Genomic DNA, 27,283 nt, shown 5'->3' on the forward strand with positions numbered 1-27,283 from the left:
CTGATGTAAGAAGGGCTTTATAAATACATTTGATTGATAGATTTTGTTGTGGATTAATACATGAAGAAAACAAAACATTTTTATTGTCATAAATGTTATTGTTTATAGCCTAAGTAGTATCACCGAAATCTGCCTATAACATATAACAGATCACATGGTTAAGTATCAACATTGAAGGAAGAATGGAAAATAGCAATTAGTCGATCCAAGATTTGCGCTCAGGAGATCATGGTGTGTGTGAGAGCGATGCGCAACGAGTAAGGAATGTGGAACGGTGTATGTTGGGGAAAGGGTCTCGTTTCTATCGCAACGCTGCTGCAAATCTCAACCTGGTACAGACACACCGTTTTCAGTAAACATTTGTTCTAACTAATGCGGGTGTCGTTATTTGTAGAGCCGGACAGGCGCGCGTGTCTGGAGCTTTTTAGGAGTTGGGAATGCTCGGTAAATACGTTAGATCCTATTATTATTATTAGGCTTCCTGAATGAGGACACGGATGGATTTCGTGGCACTGTTGTCAAAATGACTCGGACTCTCACTCTCCTCGCTTTCCTTTTCACTTTGTTAAAACGTAAGTATGTAATGTATGTGACTTTCGATTGCATAGTCAGTTCAGTTGAAAAATCTCTCTACAATGGGTTGTTGTTCTTGTTGTTATAACTGTACATATTCAGAAAGGAGGTTAACTTTTGTAATTCACCAACAGTGCATGTAAGAAATGATTTAATTTAATGCCAAATGTCCATGAGTGCATAAAGGTGTTTATTTTATTATCAAAGAGGAACATCGTTCAACATGTATTGATGCATTAATTTCAACAATCATATGTCTTAAATAAATTAGATACAATACTGTCAAGAGAATAAAACAATATTTGTATTACCCTTTATTGATTCGCACATAGGACAAGCAGTGAAGAACATTCACAGGCTAATCAGCCAACCTGGCCTAAGAGCGTTTCTTATTATTTACTTTAATCAGATACACTCCATTCAGTATGATACATTACGTTTGGTATGGAATGTATTAATTTATGGATATCCATCCTCCATTTCAAATGATATATTATGAATTACAATGTGTATGATATATTACCAATATTCAAAACCTACAATATGATACGATTTTGCAAATGTACAAAGTGTTACGAATCTTCAAAAGGTATGATATGTTACGAATTCCAATTTGTTGTGGTAACGTAGCTAACACTAATGCTAGCTAGCTGGCTAACATTAGCTACGCTAGGGGTTAAGGTTAGGAGTTCGGTTAAAGGGGAAGGGTTAGGTGAAATGGTTAAGGGAAGGGTTAGCTAATATGCTAAGTAGTTGCAAAGTAGCTAAAAAGTAGTAAGTAGTGGAAAAATTGATAATTAGCTAGTTGTTCGTGATGAGACTGAAAATTCAACCTTTGGGTTGCTAACGTAAACTCATACATCGCCTTGGTCCGTACAATTGCCCTTATTTTAGCGCCCCAAAAACGTAATACTTCCAGATCAACTGCAATGTCAATACCATTGTAAAGCACAATTTATCCCCTTTCCAACTAAATCAATTACATGACCTAAACGCTGCCCGTTTCTGCACAATTCAAGCAGGCAATGAGCCCCAAATATCGGGTGGGGAAGCGAAACTAATGTGTGGTAGTGAGAAGGAGAGATGTGTGGGAAAATTGCTTTTTTTCACTCGATCTGTCCAACTTATCACCTTATCGCCTCTAAAATGTAAATACAACACTATAAAGAGTTTATATAATGTGTCATTACATACCTATTTGAAGGTTCGTGTTGAATTTGAATCGGGTTTTTGGGGCGGCGCTTTGAGAATGATGATCGCATGCAATGATGACTCAAAAATGTCGATCAACGCTTGAGTAGAAACCTAGTTCACACCCCCGATTTTGACGTCAACACAGTCGCTACAGTCCTATTAGTTTTCTTTTTAGCCTCGTTTGAATGTTGCGGTTGCGCACATTTGTACAGAATGGGGTGAGTTTATGTTAGATGTTCGCATTATATGCCCACCCACCTTTCATTTTTTTGCCTTAAATAACCTTCTGTCTTATGTAACCATACCACACATAACATATATATATATATATATATATATATATATATATATATATATATATATATATATATATATATATCCCCCCCCTTTTTTCGTAACATCACTTCTCAAACATCTCATTCCAAAATCATGGGCATTAATATTGAGTTGGTCCCCCCTTTGCTGCTATAACAGCCTCCACTCTTCTGGGAAGGCTTTCCACTAGATGTTGGAACATTGCTGCGGGGACATGCTTCCATTCGGTATTAGTGAGGTTGGAGGCCTGGACAAGTCTCTGAATGTCCTTGAGTGGCCCAGCCAGAGCCTGAACTTGAACCTGATCGAACATCTTTGGAGAGACCTGAAAATAGCTGTGCAGCAATCCCCATCCAACCTGATAAAGCTTGACAGGAACTGCAGAGAAAATTTGGAGAACATCCCCAAATACAGGTGTGCCAAGCTTGTAGCGTCATACCCAAGAAGACTTGATGCTGTAATCCCTGCCAAAGGTGCTTCAAACAAAGTACTGATTAAAGGGTCTCAACTTACCTGGTAAAATAATGGTAAAATAAATTAAAAATTGTCAAAGACTCCAGCCACCCTAGTCATACTGTTCTCTCTGCTACCGCACGGCAAGCTGTACTGGAACGCCAAGTCTAGGTCCATGAGGCTTATAAACAGCTTCTACCACCCAAGCCGTAGGACCACTGAACATCTCGTCAAATGGCTACCCAGACTAATGGCATCTCCATAGACAAACATTGGCAGTAGAATTGCCTTACTGAAGGGCTCAGTGACTTTCAACATGGCACATTTCTGCCCTGCTATACTATTTGCATTCCCCCCTCTCTCTTTTATACTGCTGCTACTCTCTATTGTCTATGCATAAGTCACTTTAATAACTCTACCTACATGTATATATTACCTCAATTATCTCAACTAACTGGTGCCCCCGCACATAGACTCTGTACCGGTACCCACTGTATATAGCCTCGCTATTGTTATTTTACTGCTGCTCTTTAATTATTTGTTACTTTTATTTCTTATTTTCCTTTAGGTATTTTTCTTAATACTGCATTGTTGGTTAATGATTTGATTTGAATTTTAAAAAATTATAATATTTATTTTCTTCTAAAAACCTGTTTTTGCTTTGTCATTGTGGGGTATTGTGTGTGGATTGATGAGAATAAGGCTGTAACGTAACAAAATGTGGAAAAAGGCAAGGGGTCTGAATACTTCCAGAAGGCACTGTATATTGTATATTTCAATGCAAATGCTCTCTCTTATCCTGAAGCACAAACCTGTTACAGTAGCCTTTACAACCAGTCAGCAAATATAAGGGCATTCTGGGTATTATCATAGAAAAAACGTGTGTATTCACTGTGCTGTGGTTAGAGGTGGAGTTTGGTTAAAAGGTTTCCAACAAATGGGCATCAATTGGCCACAATAACAATGATTAAGGAGCTCTGACCGGCCCTTCTCAAGAAGAGAGGGAAGTCACTGGGAGAGTAAAGGATCATATATCACACTTTGCCTATACAGTACACTGGCCATTTACAGCACCTTCTTGCAAGCGAATTTGACAGCTGGGATAGATGCTATGTGTAGCATTTTACTTGTCCACTCTGTCTTGTTTGGTTCGTTGTTATAACATGTATGGCCTGAAAATAAAGCCAGGGCAAATGGCTAAAGCACACAGACCTGGCTGGTGACCAAGCTACATAGTCTGTCTGTGCTCAGCGTGGAGAACCTGGCAGTAATATTCTAACCATACAGCTAAATGCCACAGTGTTCTGTAATCAGTAGGACCTCTGGCATGTCTTGAGGGCCAACACTGAAATCCAGATAACAGGATGTTTTTTGCTTGCTGTTTTCTATTGGGTCAAAAGACAGGGTGCATTATGCACCTCCAAATCTCGTCATAGATGCAATATTTGAGAATGCAGTATTCTGGAGCGTAGAGCAGAGTAACCTTTTTAAAAGTCAACCATTGCTGATTCAGTCACTCTATTAACACCGCTGCCCTCTCCTGCCAATCAACATAATGTCAACGCCACACTTTTAAATGGTTGCCATTAAAAGGAATGTATATTCAAATCAAATGTTATCTGTCACATGCGCCGAATACAACAGGTGTAGAGCTTACCGTGAAATGCTTACTTACAAGCCCTTAACCAACAATGCAGTTCAAGAAATAGAGTTAAGAAAATATTTAAAAAGTAAAATAAAAAATAACACGAGAAAATTACATAACAATAACGAGGCTATATACAGGGGGTACCAGTACCGAGTCAATGTGCGGGGGTACAGGTTAGTCGAGGTAATTTGTACATGTAGGTAGGGGTAAAGTGACTATGCATAGATAATAAACAGTGTCAATGTGAATAGCCATTTGATTAATTGTTCAGCAGTCTTATGGCTTGGGGGTAGAAGCTGTTAAGGAGCCTTTTGGAACTAGACTTGGCGCTCCGGTACTGCTTGCCGTGCTGTAGCAGAGAGAACAGTCTATGACTTTGGTGATTGGAGTCTTTGACAATTTTGGGGGGAATTCCTCTGACACCGCGTAGTGTATAGGTCCTAGATGGCAGGAAGCTTGGCCCCAGTGATGTACTGGGCCGTACGTACTACCTTCTGTAGCGCCTTCTGCTCAGATGCCAAGCAGTTACCATACCAGGCGGTGATGCAACCGGTCAGGATGCTCTCGATGGTGCAGCTGTAGAACTTTTTGAGGATCAGGGGACACATGCAAATCTTTTCACTTTCTTGAGGGGGAAAAGGTGGTGTCGTGCCCTCTTCACGACTGTCTTGGTATGTTTGGACCATGATAGTTCGTTGGTGATGTGGACACCAAAGACCTTGAAACTTTTGACCCACTCCACTACAGCCCGACAGTGTTAATGGGGGCCTGTTCGGCCTTTCTTTTCCTATAGTCGACAATCATCTCCTTTGTCTTGCTCACATTGGGGGAGAGGTTGTTGTCCTGGCACCACACCGCCAGGTCTCTTACCTCCTCCCTATAGGCTGTCTCCCCTTTTCAAGACCCTGTTGATACACGCACGCACACACACACACACACACACACACACACACACACACACACACACACACACACACACACACACACACACACACACACACACACACACACACACACACACACACACACACAGGGACAGTGTAATAGCCCTTCTCAGCAGGTAGTGATTATTAGTTTGAGTTGCCTGCTCTCCCACTGGCCAGTGCCCTTCACCTCTGGGTAAGGAGTGTGGATGTTTGACAATATGGCATCTGTCTTGTAGAGGACCCATTGTGTTTGATGGGAGTCCAGCCAAGTGACTAATGATAGGGTACCCATGAAAACATGCACCAGTCTATTGTCTGTTGAACACTCCTGAACTCTCAACTCTACATGAAACTATTCCTCAATAATTAGGATTTATGGTAATTGCCTGGCACAAACTGGCACATGGGCCTGTCTGATAATACACTATTGGGAAGAGATCTATAGTATAAACATGTATCTTATTTTTACCTACCATAATCTGTACATTTGAAACTATACTATGCATGCCAATCTCCCTTGGCTAAAATTAGGGGAGAGTCTGACTGCATCACTTCTTGTTTTTATAAGAAACAATGTGTTCAAAATTCCAAATGGTTTGCATAGTCAATTTACACATAGCACGGACACACACACACTTACCCCACCAGACATGCCACCAGGGGTCTTTTCACAGTCCCCAAATCTAGAACAAATGTAAGAAAATGTACAGTATTATGAAGAGCCTTCCATCCAAGATTGCTCAAGTAAACAGGTTTTAAACAAACCTGGTTTTAAAAAAAACAACTCCTCTCCCCTATTTGATATTGATATTGTGTGTATGTCCTAAAAATCTAGGCTACGTAACATTTTAAATGTATGTATATCTGTCCTTGAGCAGTTCTTGTCTATTAATGTTCAATATTATTTCATGTTTCATGTTTTGTGTGGACCCCACGAAGAGTAGCTTCTGCTATCGCAACAGCTAATGGGGATCCTAATAAAATACCAAATATCAAACCATGACTCTTCAAATTAATATTTTTCAGTGCAACAGTCTTAGCAGCTATCGTAAAGATTACTTCAGGGTATGTACCATTTGACGAAGCATTTTTCTCCAAAACAATTTCTCCTGACTGTTCTACTCAGCTACTCTCTGCTACTGTATGTCAGAGCATTACTCACTATAGAGGAGGGCTGGTGGGGGAAGAAAGGGTTGTTGGTGGAAGAGAGAGCGTTTTATCATCTATGCCTCCCTGTCCTTCCTCTTTCGGGGAAGGGGGGTAAACTGACTTGCGCATCGTGGTGGTATTCATGGCTGGAGCTCATGGCTGGAGCTCATGGCTGATCATGTGGCTTTAGGCTCTGGCTCTGCAACAGCAGAATTGTTAACATTCTGCAGAAACATCTTCCCTCCCATATCGTGGATATAAATGATTCTGCAGAAAAGCTCCAAAGCCCTCATATATTTTGTTCTTATCTATTTAACACAGCCCAAGCCCTATCAGACATTCAGTTTGTTTGGAGTGATATTAAACACTTCCAGGTGAAAGGGTATAAAAACCAGGAAGTGTCACATTAGGTGTTTTGATCTGCTCCTCTTTGTCCTGGGTTGGGGAGCTGAAAGACTGAAGTCAGCAACACAGTCTTCATCCAGTCCAAACAGGGCTATGAAACATGCTCCATTAAACAACATAAAAAGACAGGCGTGACAGTCCAGCTATAAAACCAGTGACTAAACACAACAGATACAGCCAGTGGGTCTTTTTTTAATCACACAGTAATCTAGTTTTTTCATTGTCATACCACAATTGCAATAAAGGTACCAACTCTGACTATTTCCCGCAATTATCTCCAAATCACTGTTGAATCTTTCCACAGGTTGCAGTTGTGCAGACTCAGAGGAGCGTCTGATGAACTGGCTGCTTAGAAACGATCGCTACAACAAGCTGATCCGCCCAGCTGTGAACAGGACAGAGCGAGTCACTGTCAAACTACAGGTGTCCCTGGCCCAACTCATCAGTGTGGTCAGTCTCATGATAGCCATTCCATAGAGCCAGGTAGAGGCCCTGAGACGGAGAGGAGAGATGGGGCAGATGAGGGAGACCACAGAGGAGAGGAGAGAGCAGAGATGAGAGAACAGAAAGGGAGAGCAGAGCTCAGAGGAGTCAGTGGCAACCATGTTAATTACTTACACACATTCTACTGAAAGGCCCTGGCCCCTAATGACAGCATGGGTATAGGATGGATCTGGCAGGGCTCTCCGTCTCTGTCATGTCCAGATTGAAACTTCAGCACATTGCCTAAGAAAGAGCTGTAAAGCTGCCTCAGGAGAGGACGTTGGGAGTCCCACACTGATTTACAGGGTCCTCCCTTCCTCCCTGCCCTTGCATGGCCCAGAGAATATCACCAGAACACATACATTCTCTGTTTATGGCTTCTTATTGTCCTTATTGTCCTCCTCTTTGGTAATTGAAATTTGAATGTCCTGTAAAGTGTAATGGTATGAGAAGTGTGACATATTTGTTTTAAAGCATTGTGCTGCTGCGTGCATTGGAGGTTTGCCCACTCTGCTGCCCACTCCTATTTAGGGGTGTTCGTTTTACTTGCTGTTCAGAGTTGATGCAAGCGCTCTGTGGATTTATCAACAGGTCCAACGGCGCTCAGATGGCAGATGTGTCCCAGGCGAGGGTGTCATTTATCTTAACAATTGACCCCATGTGCAGGGAATTTATTCAGCGTGGAAACACATCTCTCACTTTTACTCTCTTCTAAATCAAGCATGTGCACTAGAGGAATGTGTGCTGGAGTCTGTATGTGTGTTTTGTCATTCAACATGCTTTGTGTATTGTATAGTAAATAATCTGTTTTTAAATGAAGCTAACACTCCGCCTTTTTAATTTCCAGAATGAGAGAGAGCAGATTATGACCACCAATGTTTGGCTCACACAGGTAATTGTGAAGATTATGGTCCTATCCTATTAATCATTCATTACTTAGTCTGTCCCCCTCGTCCGTCTCCAGCTCCAGTGTCCTTCTCATTGAACCTGAATTGAAGCAGAACTATGCCTCTGACTCAGACAATCCGGAACAGAACAGAATGATAATTGTGCCCACACCCTTCACCACTTTTCATTTCAATGATAATTAATTGTGTAATTGGAAATGATCTGGCAGAAAGTCCTTATGTGACTGAGTGTAACAGTCAGAACAGTGAGGGTAGCCTATCAGTTAAGAGCGCTGGGCCAGTCACCGAACGGTCGCTGGTTCGAATCCCTGAGCCGACTAGGTGAAACACATCTCTATGTACCCTTGAGCAAGGCACTTAACACTAATTGCTTATCTAAGTTGCTCTGGATAAGAGTGTGTGCGAAATAACTACAATGTAAAATATGTAACCCCCTGTCTCTCCAGCACTGGGATGACTACAGGCTATCATGGGACCCTTCTCAATATGATGGCATTGACAAGCTTCGTATTCCTTCCAGACACATCTGGTTACCTGATATTGTGCTCTATAACAAGTAAGTATTCATTGTCCAGATATATTTTCCAAATGATGAACACATTTTCTCATGTAATTTACAGATCACGAAAATCTAACTTGTGATTGTAATACATTTTCTCATAAAGACATAATTCGTTTCTGTCCTCTCCCCCTACCTCCCTCATCACTCTCTCCATAGTGCGGATGGAACCTATGAGGTAACAGTCTTCACCAATGCCATTGTCCAGTTCAACGGCAGCATCGTCTGGCTGCCTCCGGCCATCTATAAGAGTGCCTGCAAGATCGAGGTCAAGCACTTCCCCTTTGACCAGCAGAACTGCACGCTCAAGTTCCGGTCATGGACCTACGACCACACCGAGCTCGATTTGGTCCTGAAGACAGGGGTGGCCAGCATGGACGACTTCACTCCCAGTGGGGAATGGGACATCTTGGCCCTACCGGGCAGGCGGACGGTTAACCCTCTGGATCCTACCTACGTGGACCTCACCTATGACTTCATCATCAAGAGGAAGCCGCTGTTCTACACCATCAACCTAATCATCCCCTGTGTCCTCATCACCTCTCTGGCCATCCTGGTGTTCTACCTGCCGTCTGACTGTGGGGAGAAGATGACACTGTGTATCTCAGTCCTCCTGGCCCTCACTGTGTTCCTCCTCCTGATCTCCAAGATCGTCCCTCCCACCTCGCTGGACGTGCCTCTGATCGGGAAGTACCTAATGTTCACCATGGTGCTGGTGACCTTCTCTATCATTACCAGTGTGTGTGTGCTCAACGTACACCACCGCTCCCCCAGCACACACACCATGCCCTCCTGGGTCAAGGTAGTGTTCCTCAACAAGCTGCCCCATCTGCTCTTCATGAGACGCCCGCAGAATAACTCTGCCCGCCAGCGGCTACGCCAGCAGAGACAACTCCGAGCTCGCAGGTCCATCCTGGCGGACCTGGGCTACCCTGCCACCACCACATCCAAAACAGCCACCGCTGCCGCCATGTCTTCCTCTTCTGCCTTCCTCTCCTCTGCCTCGGCCTTCGCCTCCCCGGGACACTTTTACAACAAAGTCACAGCTCCGCTGGGGTACACCCACACCTTCAGGAAGGGGGAGGCCCGCTCCACCGAGTTCCTGCCCAACAGCTTCCCCTCCTCCCAGGACCTCCGACAGAGAGGCAGCCCAGACTGGGGGGGAGATGTCCAGGAGGCAGTGGACGGGGTCCGCTTCGTGGCTGATCACATGATGGGGGACGATGATAACCAGAATGTAAGTGAACCATGACCGTGTCCATGGGGTTAGTGTTGTGAAAGGAGCTCAAAGCAGTTTTTTTTTATCCTTGGTCCTGGAGAGACGTAGTGTGTACAGCTTAGTACTTTAACACCTGGCTCCACTAATGATCATGACCTTGATCAGCTGGACCAGTTGTGTAAGTGCTGGGCTAGGACAAAAGCCTGCACACGCTGTGGTCCTCAAAGACCAGGAATGAAGAATACTAGGATGTGAGGTAGTTGAGAATAAAATCCAGTAAAATAACCCAGACTGTTGTAATAGGTCGTTTTCTTAAACAAATCAATGTAAAAGTGAGGTGACCAGGCTTGAAAAATGTCCACTTTCAAAAACTGCTAACAGCAGAGGAGAGGGGTGAAAGGGTCAATAGCTTCTACAAGGTCTGGCTCAGTAATATTTAGACTGGTGATTTCGCTTTGTCTCTTCATCTTATATTACATTTGCATAATTTTTTACTCAATCACATATTGTGCTCCATACCCAATTTCTGCATGTCACAGGTGCATGACAGTAATGTGACCATACCTTGTTCTCTGTGTGTTCCCAGGTGATTGAGGACTGGAAGTATGTGGCAATGGTGGTGGACCGTATGTTCCTGTGGATCTTTATAATAGTGTGTGTGACTGGAACCCTGGGTCTCTTCCTCCAGCCTCTATTTCAGCATTCAATAGTCCCCATCCAGCAGCCCAGCTCAGACACACCCCGTACCTGAACCCCACCAAGAGGTATGGGGGTCATAGAACATAGAAACAAGGGTCATAGAACATCAACCAATGCCATTTGGCCTACAGCAATACAAGTCTCTGTATCTCTTTCTGTTTCTATTTCCTGGTCCTAACGTGACACAACGGTACAATGAAGACTTTTTCATGTAGCTGAAGCAGAGATACAAAGATGTCCCTCGAAAACTAGAATGAAAAGCATTACCTGGGTGGAGTAATAACCCACATAATACAGAGAGATATGTCAGATATCATTTGACTCCTATCCATGTTATGTCACCCTGTTGTTGAGATGTAAAAGTGTCATGAAAAAAAATCTATAAATGTATAAAAAAAAGTTCAGTGAGTTTGATTAAATTCATTAACACCCAATCAAGTCTAAAGTGGTGGAGTACTTCATGAAATTATGTTCAGTGTGATTAGATAAAATAGCTTGACTCAGTTAAAGCAATTTTCAAAGTGCAAATTAGAATATTAGGTCACATTGATAAGATGGATATTGGGCAAAATCATGTAGCTCAGAACATTATGACTCAAGCTAGGGTGTTATAAAGAGGCCTCCTAACTGATACACCCCATATATAAAATGAGTTGGTGTATGAGTTACAAGTCTATAACCTGTGAATTACGGGGGATATTCCCCACAGATGTAGGATTTTGATGCAATAAACAGTTCCAGTTTAAAAACATATTTGTACTTTTTATTTGGTTATATGTAAGTTTCCTGATTTATCCATGGACAGAAACATAAAGACAGAAGCATAAAGACAGAAGCATAAACCTAAAGGCAGTAAGCCTAATTGTGAAACATTGACAGCCACACGAGAAGTTACATATTGTGCCATCTACTGGCCACATTGTAGATGCCCACTCTGGCAACACATCCGTTGACATTGCACGGACTCTCTTGCTATAGGTATCAATCTCTCCTTTGATCAATCGCCAGAGCGCTGTTAATCACCGACTTTCTATCACATCAGCTGCTAATGACAAGGCAAAGCAGCTTTGTTCCTGACTCATTAAACATGTGAATCTCCTACCTCAACAGATGATATGTGATTACACTAACAGTTTAAACAGCAGCCTGCCTGCTGGGGTGTTTAGGTATATCGCACCGACTTCTAGGAAGTGTGCAAGCTGGGTGCTTTTGACCTAATGACGTATATATATGTTTTATGCCAATAGAGTTACTTACACCTCTCCGAAAGAGTAGCCTCTTTTATTAAATGGGATCTTTATCATCTTTGTTGGTCTGTCTTGCCAATGTTTGTAGTATTATACCTATGTCCTGATGTTAATCTTTCTGGTGTTTGTTTTGTCTGAATATTTGGGGGTGGAATTACAATAATAGTGTTCAAATAACTGTAAATAATGCTTTATCTATACAGCCACACTGGCATGACAATAACATAACAGCACACATCTGCTTCATCAGCTCGATAAGCACAGATGTAACATGTTAACACAGCACACAGAATTGTTTACAGCAGCAGGCCATTGTTATTTTTGACATACCTTAGGAGAGACCTTGGCAATAGGCAGGATTCCTACTCTTAATGAAGGTGGATTGATAGTTTGAAGCTGCATCCAAAGTAATACATTAAAATGGGGTTGCAGGTTAATGGAAGTCTAGCCTCCGATATGAGGTGTGTGAAGGTTGTTTGTCAAGAGGGGGTTGGGGGTGGGGGTGGGGGGTGCCTGGCCTGGGCTTTGTGTGGGCTTTGGTGTGAGTACAGTTGAGAGCGTCTTTCAGACTCAATCGATGACCTCTCTTGGAACTACCCCCATCATATTTTTCCAGGAATTTTGCTTGAATACCTTGCACACACTTTAAAACACATTGGTGCGTTGTACGTGTTTTATCGTAACGCTGCTGTTTCATCTTTTTCTTCTGTCCATTGTGACTTGAAGAACAATAGTAGATTGTATAATGCCCGTAAAAGGTTAACAGTCAGCACAAGACGTCGATGACTGATGGTGCAACAGTATACCCCTGTCCATGGTGAGGAAATCTTGCTTCGCGTGAATTGAAGTGGTCTTGCCTTTGAAACCCCAGATACTGTACTTTTCCCCTCAGTTCTAACACTCACATGGTGTGCCACTTTACATTATACAACAGACTACACCAAGTCTGCCAGGTATATTCAGCTGCTTTCATACATCTGAACGAATCATTGATTCACTGTCAACAAGAAATTTCGTTTGAATTTGTAAACTTAACTCCAGTAACCTCCTCATACCTCCACCCAAATAGTCTCCTAGCCCCACCCAAATAGAATTGAACGATCAGTTATCGATTCTGTTGAGTTGACAGACTGCATTCTACAGGCCTACGCCAGAAATCAAATACATGACGTTCGTTATTAGTGATACATACAGTATATACAAACGTCGAATATGAAAGCAGTCTAATGGCTTGGTGACTCCAATTCCTGAAATTACCCGGGCGTGGGGGTTAAAGTGGCGACGTTATGATTGACTACCCTGGTCTCGCACCCTCCCTCTCCTGCATCCCTCCCTCACTCGTTGCTCCCCAGCATCTGTAGCAGCTTGTCCGCACCGCGCGCTTTTATTACTTCCACTTCCCACTTTCTCTCTTCTTCTGCCTCCTTCTGTCGTCCGTGTCCTGATAGATTGAGGATTCATTTTCTGCAATCCTTAACAATGAACGCCCCATTTTTCTTCATTTTTTCCTCCTGTTCGTTCTTTTTCCCCCTTTTGTCGGGTGAGTAGTGTATAGTTTACCTTGATATGAGCCCTCTACTTGTTGCTTTAAGTGCAATCATACTGTATTCAATTCAAGTAATATCAGATACCGAACATAATGATGGCCAATAATGACAATGATAAAACGGAGTATTTGTTGCATGGATAGCCCATACTTGGAACGCCTATAAAGGGCACAATTAATATAAATTAAATATTATATTTTAGTTATTGGCCTATTGTTTTTTACATTTGTTGGCGTGGATGTCATTGATTAAGAAGTAGACATTTTAAATATATGATTTGTGTGGTTTCCTGATGTTTTTAGTGAACCTCAAAATCAGGAGAACTGACGTTTTGTTCGTCATGGGCTATATCCTAATACTTTCAGCAAAGACGTCAACGTTATAAACCATTCCCATATTTGTCGCACCTATTTTATTTTATTTTAAACGGTACGTGTCATTCATTATATATAAACCATTGATGGTTGTACATTTATTTGTTTCATTGAAAAGCAAAGCATGTTGCTGACATTTGATGTAAATCTACGGTCACTCAGATGTGTGATATCTTTGATTCCAAGGTAACCTACTGTCTGAGTCGTTTGCATTAGGCTACTGTATGAAATCTGACCTTCAAAGAAAATAATGCCACTCTCCCTGCTTGGCAATCTACGCTGGGAAAAAACTGTCTAACTGAAAAATAATAAACTAACCAACCTGTTGAATTAACTCAGGGACGAAAATATAGTATATAGTTAGAAAATAAGGACAATTGAGGGATTGTCATTGGCTAAGGAGAACACCAAATAAGGCCAAAATAATTAGTCACTCAGGATCAGTCTACTCTACAACAAGAATACTGAAAGATGACTTGTCCACTCCATCACCATAGGCTACAACAGGTGCTTTAAGTTTTACTGATGCTGTCTATGTCTAACCCTCCACCCCCACCTCTCTTATTCAGGAGGCTCCTGCTCTGAGGCAGAACACAGGTTGTTCTCAGTGATATTCTCCAGCTACAATCAGTACATCCGCCCAGTGGAGAATGTGTCTGAACCAGTTATCGTGCAGTTTGAGGTGTCCATGTCCCAGCTGGTCAAAGTGGTGAGTGTGTGTGTGAGCGTGTATGTGTGTGTGAGAGAGAGAGTGTGTGTGTGTGTGTGTGTGTGTGTGTGTGTGTGTGTGTGTGTGTGTGTGTGTGTGTGTGTGTGTGTGTGTGTGTGTGTGCGTGTGTGCGTGTGCGTGTGTGTGTGTGTGTGTGGGTGAGAGAGAGAGAGAGAGAGAGAGAGAGAGATGTTGACTGCGTCCTCAGTGCCTCTGCTGTGCTGTATGTCTCCCTGGGGTTTGAGAGTTCCACTCTCGGACAGTGGAGCGTATATATCACACAGTACAGTATGTGAGAGGCCAGGCTCTGACAGGGAGAAACAATTCATTCCATAAATAACGTATTGAGCACAGAGCCTCTGTGCATTCTCTTAAATGAATATGCATTGATTCAGGGTGATGAAAGCCCATGTTGAGAGCAGCTGTATGGGAGGATGCAGGGGTCAAACTCAACTATATGTGAATGGTCTCATATGAGGGACCAATGTGAAGAGTTGTTCATGGTTCGGGTGCTATCCAGGACACCTGAGATGTGTCCTGCTGTAAATGAGACTCTCTGGGGCCAGTGGGTGATATCAGCCTGAGCCTGGACCCAACGGAGCCTGTTTACAGCGAACGGCTGCGTGGGTGTGTGGTTGGCCAAGAGAAGATGGGAAATTTCAGCTCTTCTCTCACTCCTCCCATCTCTGAGTAGGCAGCCCCTTTCACTCAATCACTGCCACTTCGAATGAGTGCCCCTGGTTTTAATGCCTGGTTTTGGCCGGGCGCACTGTGAGGAGATTGGACGAGGAGAGCGGCAGCTGTTTCGCCAGCCTCAAACTGCCCCAGAGTGGATTACTTTAATTACACAAAAAAGGGGAGGGAGGAAGGGCGTCATTCACAAATAAACAGATGTATTATTCTAGCACAATACTGTCTGGACCCTTATGTAACAGGGATCTTGATGTGCTGGGTATTGTCACATAAAATTACTCAGGAACTTACTCCCTGTGTATACTTTATAACATAGAAGAACAACACATTTGGGCCACTTTGTGCTACATCAAGCCTTATACAACTAGCAGTGGAATAACCTGTGTGATTAGTGTAACAGATAGAAGCTAGGTACATTCAGTCAAGGACCACTTATCCATGTCTTGTCAAGATCTGTGTTTATTACGGTTCCACATTGTGAGCAAGTTCATGTTAAATATAGAATAAAACAGGACCATAACGAGTCGATTTCATTACAATAAAGATCCTCTGTAGAGCTTTCCTTTGGAGGAACTGGGCTCCAAGCCAGAACCTCTCTTTACTGAACATAACACAGAGATAAGAGTATTTCTCATATTTCCCTGACCTCAGCCCATTTAACAGCACAGAAGAACTTCCTGTTTTGATGGATTACCATTATTTCCTCCCCACGCCTCACACCCCTCTACAACTGGGATACTTCAGTCTACTTACAGCTGGACTATTAGCTTATTTAAAACGCCCATTCTTCCAGGTGGCTCAGACATAATCTCTCATTTAAATAATATACAGTCACTGGTTCCACAGTCTGCCTGGAGGGACATACAGGGCTGGCCTAGTTCTGCTACCCCAGAACCACCTGTACTGTATCGACCTGCAGCAGTCTTCCTCATCTTAGAGCCAACACCTGGAGTGTCTCCTGGGAGCTCATCAGGACACATGAATGGTTAATGTTATGAGCTGGGTTCTGTCTGTCTGTTTGGCCGTCGGTCTGTTGGTCTGTCTGTCTGTCTGTCGCTGTCTGTCTGGGAAAATCGAATATGTTTTTGTTCGCCTCCTCTCCTCCGTCCTCAAAGGTAATTGAGGAGCGAAGGTGAGGAGAGGAAACGTGGAAACAAATGCGCTTGTATGAAATGAGACTCGCCTTCTCCACTCAGGCAAATAACGTTTATAAGGGTGGAATCTCTAAATACATGTGTAAAGTGGTCAAAACTGATTAAGATGGTTGTAGAAAACATTTTATAGATAAGAAGATACTTTCCTCCTTGTAAAAAACAGCAGATGATTCAAAGGGTGTGTCACAGATTCTAAAACACTTCCACACTAGCCACCGAAAGGTATCCTCTGTGAGAGGAGGATATAGAGGAGTAGAGGACACTTCTGCGTTCGCCTACTAACCTATTGACACTCTCCTCGACCACTCAACCATTTATCGGTTTCTGGGTCATGGAGGAGAGGAGGACAGGAGTCGAGGAAAGGACAGACTTTTGCCCAATTGAGAATCTCCCTCTCTCTCCTTCTTTCTCTATTTTTTTCTTTTTCCATACTCCCCTCTTCCCTTCCACCTGAGCTGAGACAGTGTCAGGCCCTAACTAGCACATCCTGAGAGACAGCCTGGAGCCTGAGGGCCTAGAGGTTGAAGCCATCATATAGTGTATGGCATGCCTCTGGGCTGGAGGACCCAGGTGTTCCTCTCCTCTTAGTGTAGTGTCCTCCTCCCTGTGTAACTCCAGCCAGAGTTAGACCCAGGACAGAACGCTCTGTTCACCCTGCCATCCTGTATGGAAGATGATTTCTCCTGACAGTGTGCCCCCTTTCTAACTCTGAAATATTCCTACAGTTCATGAACCCCCGCATTTTGCCTCTGGTCAACTTGTCCTTCTGAGAGTAAATTCTGAGAGTAAATTCTTCTTTTCTGTTTCTCAGGATGAAGTTAACCAGATTATGGAGACAAACCTGTGGCTGAGACATGTAAGTACAATCTTCATCCATCTCCTACTGTAGGTGTATATGAATTACTGTTTAAACAAATCACTCCACTACATCTACCTGACCTACTGGGCTCTCTACTGGGCTCTCGAGTGGCTCAGCGGTCTAAGGCACTGCATCTCAATGCTAGAGGCATCACTACAGACCATGGTCTGAATCAAGGCTGTATCACAACCGGCTGTGATTGGGAGTCCCATAGGGCGGTGCACAATTGGCCCAGTGTCGTTAGGGTTTGGCCGGGGTAGGCCATCATTGTAAATAATAATTTGTTCTTAACTGACTTGCCCAGTTAAATAAAGGTTTCAAAAAATAAATTAATAATAATAATTAAATTAACTATCATACGTGATTCCTGGAGGCCATAATGATTTCTTACATTATTCAACAGGAAAATGCTTTTAACCCTCCGGATATTAACCTCATGACAAAGGTTTATGAGCCATAGATTTACCCTGCCATGACTGGGTTACATTTCTATCCAGAGATGAATTGAATGGTAAATTAGATAAAATAGTAGCTGTGGACCTGGAGGTCATGGATCAGGTCTCAGGGGAGACACAACCTCTCTGCTGTGGGACTGTGTCACTTATATATTCTCCCTCTTAGGTCAAAGGAAAGCCATAACTGTTTCGTCTAATTAACCATTCAATTAACGGATGGCCACATTTTTCGATTAAGTGGTTCTTCACAACCCTCTTGTGACTGGCTCGGCTGTATTGACTGTGACTGAGTTGTTACCATATACACACGGTCCCTTATACTAGGTATGTTGACAAACAGATGGTCATGTATAAGATGAATGAGGGTTAAACACAGATGTGGATATGTGGTTCAAAAAAGGTGACCATCCGTTAATTGTCAATGGATCAAACATATAGAATGTAGAATTTGAAATGTGTGTGGCTTTTATAAAATACTATTATCTAATGATATGAGACAACCTATTACCTCTTCAGATCTGGAATGACTACAAACTGAGGTGGGATCCCAAAAACTTTGGAGGAGTGGAGTTCATTCGAGTGCCTTCTAGCAGGATATGGAAGCCAGATATCGTGCTGTACAATAAGTGAGTTAAACAAGAGTTACGTCTACACAACAATATTGATCCATGCAATTGCAATAATAATATGTACCGTGCATAACTGAGTTCCAAGGATTTCTTTGATGACGTTGAAATGACAGAGTAGATGATCCAAAACCAGGACATGACACTAATTTCTTATATTACACCATCATATACTGTAGATCATTTATGTAGTTACTAAATATTCTTAATGGTGTGCATGTAAAGTCTATTAGACAGTGTTATCAAATGATGGAGCCTCAGGGCTTCTTTCTGATTCATTTAGCTGAGGGACAAGTCTGTTGTCTATATTACATCCTTCCAGTGTAATCTTCAATGATTCATCCACCCTCTTCCATCCCTGTTGTCTCTCTCTCTCTGTCTCTCTCTCTCTCTCTCTCTCTCTCTCCCCCCCCCCCACTGTTTCTTTCTCTCTCTCTTTCACTGTCTCCTCCCCCATCCCCTCTCTCTCTGCGCCACAGTGCAGTGGGAGATTTCCAGGTGGACGATAAGACCAAGGCCCTGCTTCGCTACAATGGGGATGTGACCTGGATCCCTCCGGCCATCTTCAAGAGCTCCTGCAAGATTGACGTTACCTACTTCCCCTTCGACTACCAGAACTGCACCATGAAGTTTGGCTCTTGGACGTATGACAAGGCCAAGATAGACCTGGTTCTGATTGGCTCCACCATCAACCTCCATGACTTCTGGGAGAGTGGCGAGTGGACGATTATCAACGCCCGGGGTTACAAACACGACATCAAGTACAACTGCTGTGAGGAGATCTACACAGACATCACCTACTCCCTGTACATCAGACGGCTGCCTCTCTTCTACACCATCAACATGATCATCCCTTGTCTACTCATCTCCTTTCTCACTGTGCTGGTCTTCTACCTGCCTTCTGACTGTGGGGAGAAGATCACCCTCTGTATCTCCGTCCTCCTCTCCCTCACTGTGTTCCTCCTGGTCATCACCGAAACCATCCCGTCTACGTCTCTGGTCATCCCCCTCATCGGGGAGTACCTCCTCTTCACCATGATCTTCGTCACCCTCTCCATTGTCATCACCGTGTTCGTGCTGAACGTGCACTACCGCACGCCCAAGACCCACACCATGCCGTGCTGGGTGCGCAGTGTCTTCCTGGGGCTTCTACCCAGGGTCATGTTCATGACCCGGCCGGAGAGGGACCCTGAGAGGCTGCCTGGGGGGGTGGTTCAGCAGCTGATGCCCCCAGCCTCGCGGCCCTGTGTGGTCTACACCACAGGAACCATTCAGGGGCAGCAGAAGCCCCAGGCCCTGGTCTCCACCGTGGCTGCCAGTGTGCTCCCAAGCCTGGCCCAGCGACAGCGCCTCTTCATCAGCACGGAGCTCACCAACCTCAATAACCTTAGCCTTGGTGGGGGTGGTGGTGGTGACTCGGTTAATGCCGGCTCCAGCTTCCTGTGTCGCGAGGGCCGCTGCAACTGCTGCTGGCGCCAGAGGTCCACCAAGCTGCCCACTGAGACGGGAGGAGGGAGTGGAGGGGTGGGGAGCATCGGGACCCACAGTGGAGGAGGGTCTGTTGGGATTGGGGTGGTTTGTGGAGGCGGTGGAAGCTCCTGCTCCAGCTCGGAGTCTCTGGATGGCAGGCTGAGGACTCTGTCCCCTCACTTCTCACCGGAGGTCAGGGAGGCCATGGAAAGTGTCAAGTATATCGCAGAAAACATGAGAATACAGAACGAAGCCAAGGAGGTAAGTCGAGACGTATCACATGTGTATCATTCGCAATAGCTAAGAAAATATTCAAGGTCTATCATTTAGTGTCTCTGACAACTGTCTTTCAGGTCCAGGATGACTGGAAGTACGTTGCCATGGTGATCGACAGGATATTCCTGTGGGTGTTCATCTTGGTGTGTATTCTGGGGACCGCTGGGCTCTTTATCCAGCCCCTCCTATTGTTCAATATGTGACCCACTCATACACACAGCAATTACACAGTGACTGAGTGTTTTAAATCATACATGCACAGTCATGTTGTGTATCACCCAGTGATGCGGACCAAAGAAGCTGAGACGAACCAATACTGTGAACGGAAGGGAACCAGATTATGGAGGAAGGCAAGCTGCTGCCAGCTGTTCCATGTCACTTCTCAGTATGTAGATACGTTTCTTATTGCTAAAGTGTGGTGTAGTAGTGGTCACTTAGCTCCTGAGGACCAGACTCTGAAACCATGGCAACGTATAACTCCCGTACTGCTGCCTACCCATTCCCTTTTTGTTTGCTTTGTGTAAATGACTTCATCATAGTGTCACTTGATTATGACTGGCACAAAGAACCACACTATCGTCAACAAAAGGACCGTGGCTAAAGGAACATCTATTGGACCAAAGGATCCCAAACAATGACTGCTTAAAGGGGGCTTTCTAAAAGTACATAACAAGTATCTCAAGTCAATTTCACAGCTTATTGAAGTCATATCATGTTTTCAAATGTTGAATATCACCGAGTCATTTTGATATTGTTTATTTGTGAAATATTAATGTATTTCTAAAAACACATGCTGTATGTTCTTATTTACTACAACTATACAGCACCATTTCAATCTGATTCTAATGCTCATTAAGGTTTCAATGAACCACGGTGTCATATAATATACAGATAAGCTATTCATAGAAATCACAAACTGTTGAACATTAAAAGGCTATGATGCAGGATGGGTAACGTTATTACACCATATGGGTGAATGTGGAAAAACTCTGAAAGCAACCTGAAATGATTTTCATTGTGCTGTGAGGGGTGACACCATGTGGTTATTATCTGCTACTACAAGTGACCACAATATGATCCAGTGGTCACTTAACATATGTTGCAATCAAAGACACAAGATTTTGTATCTTCATTTTCAGTTTTTTAAAATTTGGTCTGGAGAAGCACACACAACTTTGAAAACAGCTCTCCAAAGGCTCTTTCAACAGAAACATCTGTCTGCCATGATCCATGGTCATAGGATGAAGTGACTTCTGCAGTGGACTGAACACATGTTTACCTACCTGTAAACTCATTGCATTCCCAAATCGATATTTCTCTCCCTTATGAAAATTGAGTTTGGAGGTCCAGCTGGCAGGCAGGATGTAGATGTGATTATCAGTAGCAACAAGGCCATGTAGAGGTTGGGTATAACCCTGTTACATCCTCCCTGCCTCTCTGCCTCCTAGCCTGGCCTCCCATCCCTGCCTCTCTAGCTCCCTGCCTGCCTCCCCTCTCTGCCCTGGGCCCCCTTCTGCTTTATTGGACCACAATCAATATGGAGACCTGGTGATGAAGTACTTCATTAGTCTGGGGCCTGGGCTACGGTCTTCATCTCACCATCCTACCGCTATGCCAAAGAGCACTTCTGCTTTAACTTGACACTACTTATACTCTCTGTTAATAAGGAGGATGTGGTTGAGATCTCATTATGTTGTACAATCATTCAAAAAACAGTTGGGTGTACAAGAGGAGTAAATGCACAATTATGAGTTATAGATATCTATGGCCTGTGGTATCTATGATAGAGAGCGATACATTTTAAAGAGGATTTTTGGGGAGCATTTCAATCCCACATTTGGGCAGACGAGGAATCTCTGGATGTTGTTTCTGTGGCTGTATGTTGTAGTCAGTAAACTGTAATCAGGTTGTCACTGAATCATAACTGGATGTTAGCCAGGAAGCACAGTCACATACTGTAGTACTCCATCCCTTCTGATAACATTCCCCCTGCTGATTGATTGAATTAAAGCTCACTCAGGGCTCATTTCAGTGAACTAGTTATCTGAGGGGGAGATCTGTAACAGACACAGTACTAATGACTAAAGGTTGTGTGTGGGGCTGAGGGGATGAATGCATTTATAGAACAGCGATGGTTCCATGACCACACTTATGTGATGAGCATCCTTGTCTGAGACCTGAAGAGTTGCATTGCATGCAGGTATACATGCATGTGTTCTGTCCCTGTCGGTCACACTTAAGAATTGTCCCAGTGTTTTTTTTAGTCAGTATGATATCATTTAGCATATTTTCATTTGAGAGGAAAGCAAGTTGAGATCATTGATTCCGTGCACCTGTTGTTCTTTTGAGTTACACACAGTTAATGTTAAATAATACATACCATCCTCCAGGTCTGTGGCGCAAACATATCCTGTAGCTGCGACAGTCCTACAAATACAGGAAATGACGTCATTCGTATTCACTGTTCTTAGTTAACATGTCTCAACTAAAAGAATCCCTGTCTAGTTTCAGGTCCACAAAGACACAAGGTAGAAAGAAGTGTTTCAACAAGGCTTGAACACAATGATCATGTTCATCCTCATCCTGTGTGAGTATATTTATGAAAATGAACCTGATATTGATTTAGTTTGAATTGAATTCATGTGTATTTCACATTTTGCTATTTAAATTGGTCTATGTTGTATCTTTTGAATGTGTTTTCTCCTCTTTTAAGGTGCCTTGTCAAGAGAGACCATGGTCCAAACCACAGGCAGGTCAAAGTCCATTAATTATTGAAGATGATTGAATTCTCTTTTAGATAATTACAATATGATACTCTACACATAAACGGTTTACATGTTGCAGATATTTTATGAGCCAAATACTTTTTATTTTCTGAAATATTAGCCAAGAAGATTTTTCCAGCAAAGATCTATTGGACTTCTACAGGAACGATAGTGGAGGGAAGTGACCTTGTGGTAAAATGTAGTACACATGGGCGCAAGGAAGACAAAGTGGCATATGTTTACTTGTGCATTAACGGGGTTGCAGTGGAACAGAAGAGAACTATACAAGAAGACACCTCTTTCACCATGAAAAGTGTTACTGGCCAACAGAGTGGCAATTACAGCTGTGTGTTCTCTAAAACCCAATATCCACTCTCTGAAATGCAGGGAAAAGGAGATAATTCCCTTTCCATCCAGGTGATGGGTAAGGATCTTTTCACTGTCTGGATATGTTATTGCTCTTAGACATTATTTGACACACATTGAGTGGACAGAACATTAGGAGTTGCACAACCTTTTGCCCTCAGAACATCCTAAATTGGTCAGGGCATGGACTCTACAAGGTGTCGAAAGCGTTCCACAGGGATGCTGGTCCATGTTGACTCCAATGCTTCCCACAGTTGTGTCAAGTTGGCTGGATGTTCTTTGGGTGGTGGACCATTCTTGATACACAAACTGTTGAGTGTGAAAAACCCCAGCAGTGTTGCAGTTCTTGACACACTCAAACCGGTGTGCCTGGCACTTACAACCATACCCCGTTCAAAGGCACTTAAATATTTTGTCTTGCCTATTCACCCTCTGAATGGCACACATACACAATCCATGTCTGAATTGTCTCAAGGCTTAAAAATCCTTATTTAACCTGTCTCCACCCCTTCATCTACACTGATTGAAGTGGATTTAACAAGTGATATCAATAAGGGATCATAGCTTTCACCTGGTCAGTCTATGTCATGGAAAGAGCAGGTGTCCTTAATGTTTTGTACACTCAGTGTATATGGATATACTATCCTTTTCAATGTTTTTGATACATGTATATTTCAATGTGACTGCAATATTTTACACCTTACATGATTCCTGTCTCTTCCTGCTGATACAGACCGTATACTCCCTGCAGACATATCACTTGCAGGCTCAAGAACTGTGAGAAAGGGAGATGGTGTGGAGTTTAAGTGTACAATCTCAGACCCAAGTTTTCAAACAAAAAATACCAGTGACTTAGTTCACGCTTACCTCTGCAAGTATGGCTCTGTTGTTCAGATCCAGGTGTTTGACGTAAAGAGCACGGAGGTGACTTTTACGATTAAAAGTTTTAATAAGAATGACGCAGGTAACTACAGTTGTGTGATTGATCTGCAATCAAAAACCCTCAAAGATAAAGACAGAACATTATATGGAAATAATGCAGTATTTCTACAGGTTAATGGTAAGAATGTATGGTGTTTCTCTAAATACTTCTATATTTAAATAATATCGTCACTTCATACGTAACTAATTTTGTTATTAAACAATCATTGTTGATGGTTCATGGTTGTAGTACGTTGTTACTATAGAAGTGAGATGTTTAACAACATACCTGTTTTGCTTTCCAGTGTCCTGGAGTCACTTAATCACACTCGTGTTCTGCGTCTGTTTTCTTCTGGTCTTATCACTGATAGTGGGCATATGGTGGCTGTTCATTAAACAAGGTCAGGCCATTTAACATGGACATTACTCTGGATATACAGGTCTAATTCATATAGAATGATGTTTATCAAACTAATGCATTCCGTATCTGGATTGAATGCACTATCCGGAGCTGTTCTAATATCATTGTTATGATAGTTAGCTTGAGTTTAACCAATAATGTTCCATTCATTTTATGACAGGAGCTTTACAATGTTATTGTGGAAGGTAAGCGTATAGTTTTCATTACATTTTCATAGCTAGTTTGTTTAGCATGATAATGTATAATGATTGAACGGTTCACATGTATATTTCCTCCAGAACACCACAACAGGAGGAGAACGATGCGCCAATGACAGGGGAGGGTGACGGTATGTTTTTTAACCTTTCCAAAATAACTATTGTTCTATGAATGAACATTTATTTCACATTCTGAGATATTTCTTTGTCTTAGACGGAACGTCAAACATGGAGGAAGAATCCAGGTAGGAAAATCATGTATATTTGACATTTTACTTAATTATATCAAAATTATGCATTTGTATCTATTTGTATTAGTTTCTTTGAATATAAATGTCACAGACTACATTCTGTATTTCTACTGCAATGAAGCAATGGAGAAACACAAAGGTGTTAGATTACTTAAATACAAAAACAATCATGTAAAGTGTGCTGCTTCTATATAAAGGTGTATATGAATTAGATTAATATTTCATGTAATATGACAATCTAACAACAACAACCAATGTATAATAATCTGTATCTCGTTTATTTCTCAGTGATGAATTTGCCTGTGACAGTGAGGCCAGTAAGATAATCTTTTTTTGTTTGTTTGGATAATGGTTAGCTGCATTAACTATGCTTTAAATTAAATGTGTGTTTTAAAATACTGATGCTGATACTAAGTAAATCGTCATGAATTTAGTTTCAGTGCCTTGCTTTAAAACATTTCTTATTTTAAAATATAATTTGAATCTTATCCCCCAAACAGGTGGGGAGGAGTACCAGAATCTGGGTGAGAAATGTTTAGGTAATATGATGCTGCACAAACATGTACTGCTTATGATGAAAATTAAAAACGGGTATGTTTTTTCATTCTTACATTTGCAATACTGGGTAAAAAAAAAAGGATATTTAAATACATTGCTTTGTTAAGAAAATAAGATATTTAATCTTCTAATCTCCCAAACAAATGATTTAATGTACCAACATGTGGGTGAGAAATGCTTAGATAATGGTCATGACTGAAATATTATACCAGGCCCTGAGTGAAAATAATTAATTGTTTTAACATCTTCTAATCAAGTGTTGAGATTGAGACATACCATGAGCTGGGTGAGAAATGCTTAGATATTATGAAGCTTCATAGAAATTCAATGATTATATTGTGACATTTACAGTACTGGGTGAATGGTGATCTAACAGATTTCAGGGCCTTGGGTGATTGTTTTTGCTAAATAACTTGTTTTAATGATATATATTTAACTTCCATCAGAGGATACCACCTACCAAGAAATTCTGGTGAGTTGTGAGTTCCAAATGAGCTTTGACTAACGATAACTAATGATTATAATGACTCTTAGTTATAGAGGCTTACAGGGCTACACTCAATTTCTTCCTCTTTTACTTTTCCACGCCTGTTGTAATTTTATATTTCAGTTTGAAACACGGAAAATTAAACACGTTTTGGTGCGTGTTCAAGGTGAGTTCAATATGTTGAAATAGTAATAATAGTACGTTAGGTGTATTTTTGGGATTTCCATACGTCAGGCAGAACGAGTCAGGTTTTGTTTCACGGTATCTATCTGACCATGGAAAATATCTTGTCTCACTTTCTATGTCAATGGTGTAATTTCTGATGGTTAGTAGTAGTTTGCATATGAAACTACAGACGCATTCAGTCACATTTTCTTCACATAAAGCAAACCAAGATAAGAATGGTTTATATCATGATCTGGGTATATATCCTCTGTGCAGAGAATACAGACTTGAGAACTTGTCCTCGGAGCTGTGGTGTATAATGTGGTGTACACTCTCCAATTCAGCATTGCTTCTGTGATTAACCTATTTAATCATTGTCTTAATGTCATTGTCCCACCTCATCTTGGATGAAAACTGAAACATTTCTGATATAAGAATGAACACACAGCTGTCATATAATGTGATGAAGGATTTTGTCGGACCAGATATAATATGTTGGGGACTTTTCATACGCAGATGCAGCAAATAAAGGCCCAGATGCAGAAGATATGTATGCCAAGTCATGCAAGAAGACCGGACGTCATCAATACATGCCTTAATCATTATTAGATCTGCAATATTTCAACGCAGTACTGCATGTGTACTTCATGGTTACAGTATCTATAATGATGTATTTTATGTATTGTGTATTCAATGTGTGTCTTCCGTTGGACTACTCCCTGCATGTTCAAGTTGACGATGATGCCAAATTGTCTGGTGACCTGACATTTGCGATGCATTTTATTAAATCTTCCGTGGAAGATATTTAAAAAACGGAGTCATTTTAAAGTACCACATTAAGTATTATTGCTGGATATACTGTTGTATTCTCCCTCTTATAAAATATGTTTTAATGTTCTCGAACTGTGAATGTGGTGTACTTCTTTCTTGGAACTGAAAACAAATACAATCGTCTTATAGGCGCAGTTTCAGTTGGGACATCAGTTTAGAATATCACCCTTGATAACCAGGAAGACTGTGGGCTCACTTGGTCTAACCAATATGTAATGCTGTCACCAATTCTACAGCCTCCACTAAAACATACAAGGATATATTGAAGTTTAAAATAAGGCATTCTTAAATATGTGAATCTTACAGACAGTTTTTTGTGTTTTCTTCTATGCAACTAGAAAGCCTGCTGATAAATAATACATATATTAACATATGGACTT

General features: G+C 42.1%; 3 protein-coding genes across 7 annotated transcripts; all 3 read left to right on the top strand.

The window, feature by feature from the left end:
* The first annotated feature begins 243 nt into the window (after window positions 1-243).
* Window positions 244-11,273, top strand: LOC112235738 (neuronal acetylcholine receptor subunit beta-4-like). The gene is made up of 6 exons (XM_024404257.2): window positions 244-572; window positions 6,968-7,113; window positions 7,994-8,038; window positions 8,501-8,610; window positions 8,773-9,850; window positions 10,419-11,273. The coding sequence occupies exons 1-6, from the start codon at window positions 524-526 to the stop codon at window positions 10,581-10,583; spliced, it is 1,593 nt and encodes a 530-aa protein (XP_024260025.2). The 5' UTR covers window positions 244-523; the 3' UTR covers window positions 10,584-11,273.
* A 1,762-nt stretch (window positions 11,274-13,035) lies between these two features.
* Window positions 13,036-20,886, top strand: LOC112235758 (neuronal acetylcholine receptor subunit alpha-3-like). Its single transcript, XM_024404278.2, has 6 exons — window positions 13,036-13,318; window positions 14,269-14,408; window positions 17,067-17,111; window positions 18,086-18,195; window positions 18,675-19,926; window positions 20,019-20,886. The coding sequence occupies exons 1-6, from the start codon at window positions 13,258-13,260 to the stop codon at window positions 20,142-20,144; spliced, it is 1,734 nt and encodes a 577-aa protein (XP_024260046.1). The 5' UTR covers window positions 13,036-13,257; the 3' UTR covers window positions 20,145-20,886.
* A 128-nt stretch (window positions 20,887-21,014) lies between these two features.
* LOC112235739 lies at window positions 21,015-26,965 on the top strand. Of its 5 annotated transcripts, none has more exons than XM_042320977.1 (13): window positions 21,015-22,528; window positions 22,655-22,690; window positions 22,828-23,130; window positions 23,806-24,132; window positions 24,299-24,394; window positions 24,575-24,599; window positions 24,693-24,742; window positions 24,826-24,856; window positions 25,151-25,179; window positions 25,363-25,401; window positions 25,867-25,892; window positions 26,031-26,073; window positions 26,589-26,965. In XM_042320977.1, exons 1-13 carry the CDS (start codon window positions 22,504-22,506, stop codon window positions 26,669-26,671), a joined length of 1,113 nt encoding a protein of 370 aa, XP_042176911.1. In that variant the 5' UTR covers window positions 21,015-22,503; the 3' UTR covers window positions 26,672-26,965. The 5 variants fall into 5 exon arrangements, 4 of the variants coding, with proteins under 4 accessions (XP_042176911.1, XP_042176912.1, XP_042176913.1 ...); XM_042320978.1 differs by having other exon boundaries at window positions 25,363-25,386; XM_042320979.1 differs by lacking the exon at window positions 26,031-26,073.
* Window positions 26,966-27,283: the final 318 nt, after the last annotated feature.

This window comes from Oncorhynchus tshawytscha, linkage group LG04 (genome assembly GCF_018296145.1).
Source record: "Oncorhynchus tshawytscha isolate Ot180627B linkage group LG04, Otsh_v2.0, whole genome shotgun sequence".
Taxonomy (NCBI): domain Eukaryota; kingdom Metazoa; phylum Chordata; class Actinopteri; order Salmoniformes; family Salmonidae; genus Oncorhynchus; species Oncorhynchus tshawytscha.